Raw genomic sequence first — 2,707 nt, 5'->3', positions numbered from 1 at the left:
TAAAACATAGCTAATGACCAATCAGAATCAAGGATTGGAACTAACAGTTTTATAATAAGAAACATGGTTCTTTTGTTCACTGAAAATTTCATTGGGGAACCAAAAGTGGTTCTTTGGTGGCATGGCTGCAAAACAGCCTTTATTAGTAAGAGTGTATGCGAAGAGAAAGCACATCCGGGTGTCAGTTAGTGGTGTGTGTGATGGGGACAGTACCTGCTCTGCTGGGACTCTGGAGGCAGTTCTGGCCCCCGATCCCGGAGTGAACGGAGGTGGTGGCCCGGTTGCTGAGGTCCACCACTGAAGGAGTCGGCGGGGTGGAGGGAGGCTGTGGTGGCAGGGGCTGCTGGGAAGGCTGGTTCTGCTCGCTCTGAGAGTTGGCGGGAATATTGTTCTCCAGCAGAAACTCCTCTAAGTCCATATACTCCAGCTGGAAGTTGTCACCATCGTACGGCAGGGTCTTGTCCCACAGCGTCGGCCCCAGGAAGGCGGACTGAGGGGTGTTTAGACCGTTTCCATCCTCTTCCAGCTTCTTTTCCTTCTCTTTCTCTTTCCCGAACCCTGGAGGAACAAGATGGAGGCATTATTGTCGCCAACAAACACACACATAAAATTCAGTACATTTTTCTGTCAAAAAATTCTGCACATTTATGTTGTTCCAAACATGTATGAATTGTATGTTTCGTTCAACAAAAGCTGATGGTGAATAATAGGAGGCATGATTATGATATGAATGTTGTGCTGACGATTAATCATCATTTAATGTAATATAATATGATATAATATAAAATAATATAATGACTAATGATTGCGATTAATGATCTAATTCAGTTTTGTTCATGTAACTTACAGTGTAAGCCAAATACATTATTTTTTTACTCTAAATTGTATATAATATAATAATACAAATTATAATAAAATAGGCTCATTTAATTTATTCTAAATATAATATAATATAATGCAGTCTGATTAAACCCACAAACCTTAATTTTGTACAAAGGAAGACCTTTATCTATTGTTGTGTACTTTACAATAGTGTTTGTTTGTTTGCTGTTGTTGTTATATTCTTTAGCAAAATTGAAATTTAAACTACACAATTATTGCAGTTATCTCAAATAATTGCGATTAGATCGAATAACCACAAGAGGCGATTAATCAATAATTGCGACAGGCCTGCTGAATACAACTCAAACCCCATAGAAAAGCAGCATAAAAAGTATCAAAAATCAATTCAATTTAAATCATTTTATGTGCACAGAGCAATATTTTTTACAATTTAAAAAATATATATAATATCTTTACAATATGCAGTTCCAACGCATCTTAAAAGTGGCACACACCACATATTGGACTTTATTCAAGATCATACAACATCTTACTTTTGACCGTTTGTTTCGTTCTTAGTCATTTCAAGCTCAGTTGTGCCAGTCACTTGCACTGGGAAAGAGTGGCTGCTTTCCACCATTTCTCATTAAGCATTCCAGAGAACAAACAAAGTACAGTTTTGCAATGACATGAGGGGTGAACTAATAAAAAAAAAAATGCAACCAAATCAATATTTATTGTGCAAACTGACAAAAGTTCAGTTTATCAAGCTAATGCATGTCCTCCTTAGGTGCAACCAAATATAAAAACAACTTTTTATTTATACTGTTTAAATATGTGATAAGGACTGGTGATGAAGCACAAACACAAATCAAAGGTGGCGCTCAGTGGCGCCCTCTAAAGGAAAATATGAGAATATTATCTCCATTGCGTGCGAACTTCATCTTTCCGCATAAAAGCCGGTATTGGTTCAGTAGACTCTATTTATTCCTCTTATATGTGAGCAAATGTTGCAATATAAGCATATTTTAAACGGATAACATCGTGCATTTCGGTTAAATACACTGCGCAATGGATCTATGTTTGTGCGTAAAATGAATGCAATGCAATGCAAAAAAAAATATCAATAAACAAACTTTCAGCCCAAAATCACTTCAGAATTCAAAGCGAGTGTCCATGACAGCATGCATGCATGAGCAGGTGCTGGTAAAGGTGTGAGCGCACAGTGACAGACGCGCTTTTATGCGCAGATTATACGGAAAGCAAAAGCGCGCACCGCGCCTGACAAACATCAGCTGGTGCAGAACACGCTTTAACCCCCCGAAAGCAACATCTATCCATCTGTATACCTTCATCGTGATGAAAGGGCAGTTTCGTGGGGTTCTCCAGCAGGGATTTCAGGACGCCGTGAGTCGGAGGTAGGAAAGTTGGGTTTATAGGAAGAGGTCGAGACATCTTCTCCATGGCGTAAAGGAAAGAACAATCTTCCCGAAGAAATGAAATATTATTAAAAAAAATGATTTATAAAAATAAAAACTCTGCAGTAGGGTACGGGAATAGAGTCCTCAGCCCGTGCGCGGCACCGATGAGCGGCGGCTGGTCTCGCGCGTCCGTGAGATCGTCAGGCTGGAGCGCAAAAGCGCAAATGATTCGCTATCCCATGTGCGAACACTGACGTCCGTGACGTCAATGAACAGGGCAAGCTGCTGAATAAAGCTCTGGCCAATGAGAGCGCTGGGGGCGTGGCCCTCCCCCTCCCTCCATCACGACTCCATACATTGTTGCACGTTCACGATTACATTCTTTTTGGGTTTCAACAATGTTACTTTGTAACCAATGCAGTGTATTCACTTTATGTTGTTGTTTTTATATCGATTGAAAAAAG

General features: G+C 40.0%; 1 protein-coding gene across 1 annotated transcript; it reads right to left on the bottom strand.

Moving 5' to 3' along the window:
- Positions 1 to 213: 213 nt before the first annotated feature.
- LOC130069638 (hepatic leukemia factor-like) lies at positions 214 to 2,546 on the bottom strand (the record flags this gene model as incomplete). The annotated part of the gene is made up of 2 exons (XM_056233639.1): positions 2,172 to 2,546; positions 214 to 558 (listed from the first exon to the last, which is right to left on the bottom strand). Coding segments are annotated over exons 1-2 (460 nt in total), but the record flags the coding sequence as incomplete, so codon positions are not given.
- Positions 2,547 to 2,707: the final 161 nt, after the last annotated feature.

This window comes from Rhinichthys klamathensis, unplaced genomic scaffold (genome assembly GCF_029890125.1).
Source record: "Rhinichthys klamathensis goyatoka isolate OS25496 unplaced genomic scaffold, OSU_Roscu_1.1 h1tg000373l_1, whole genome shotgun sequence".
Classification (NCBI taxonomy): domain Eukaryota; kingdom Metazoa; phylum Chordata; class Actinopteri; order Cypriniformes; family Leuciscidae; genus Rhinichthys; species Rhinichthys klamathensis.
This window is presented reverse-complemented; position numbering and strand designations above follow the sequence as displayed.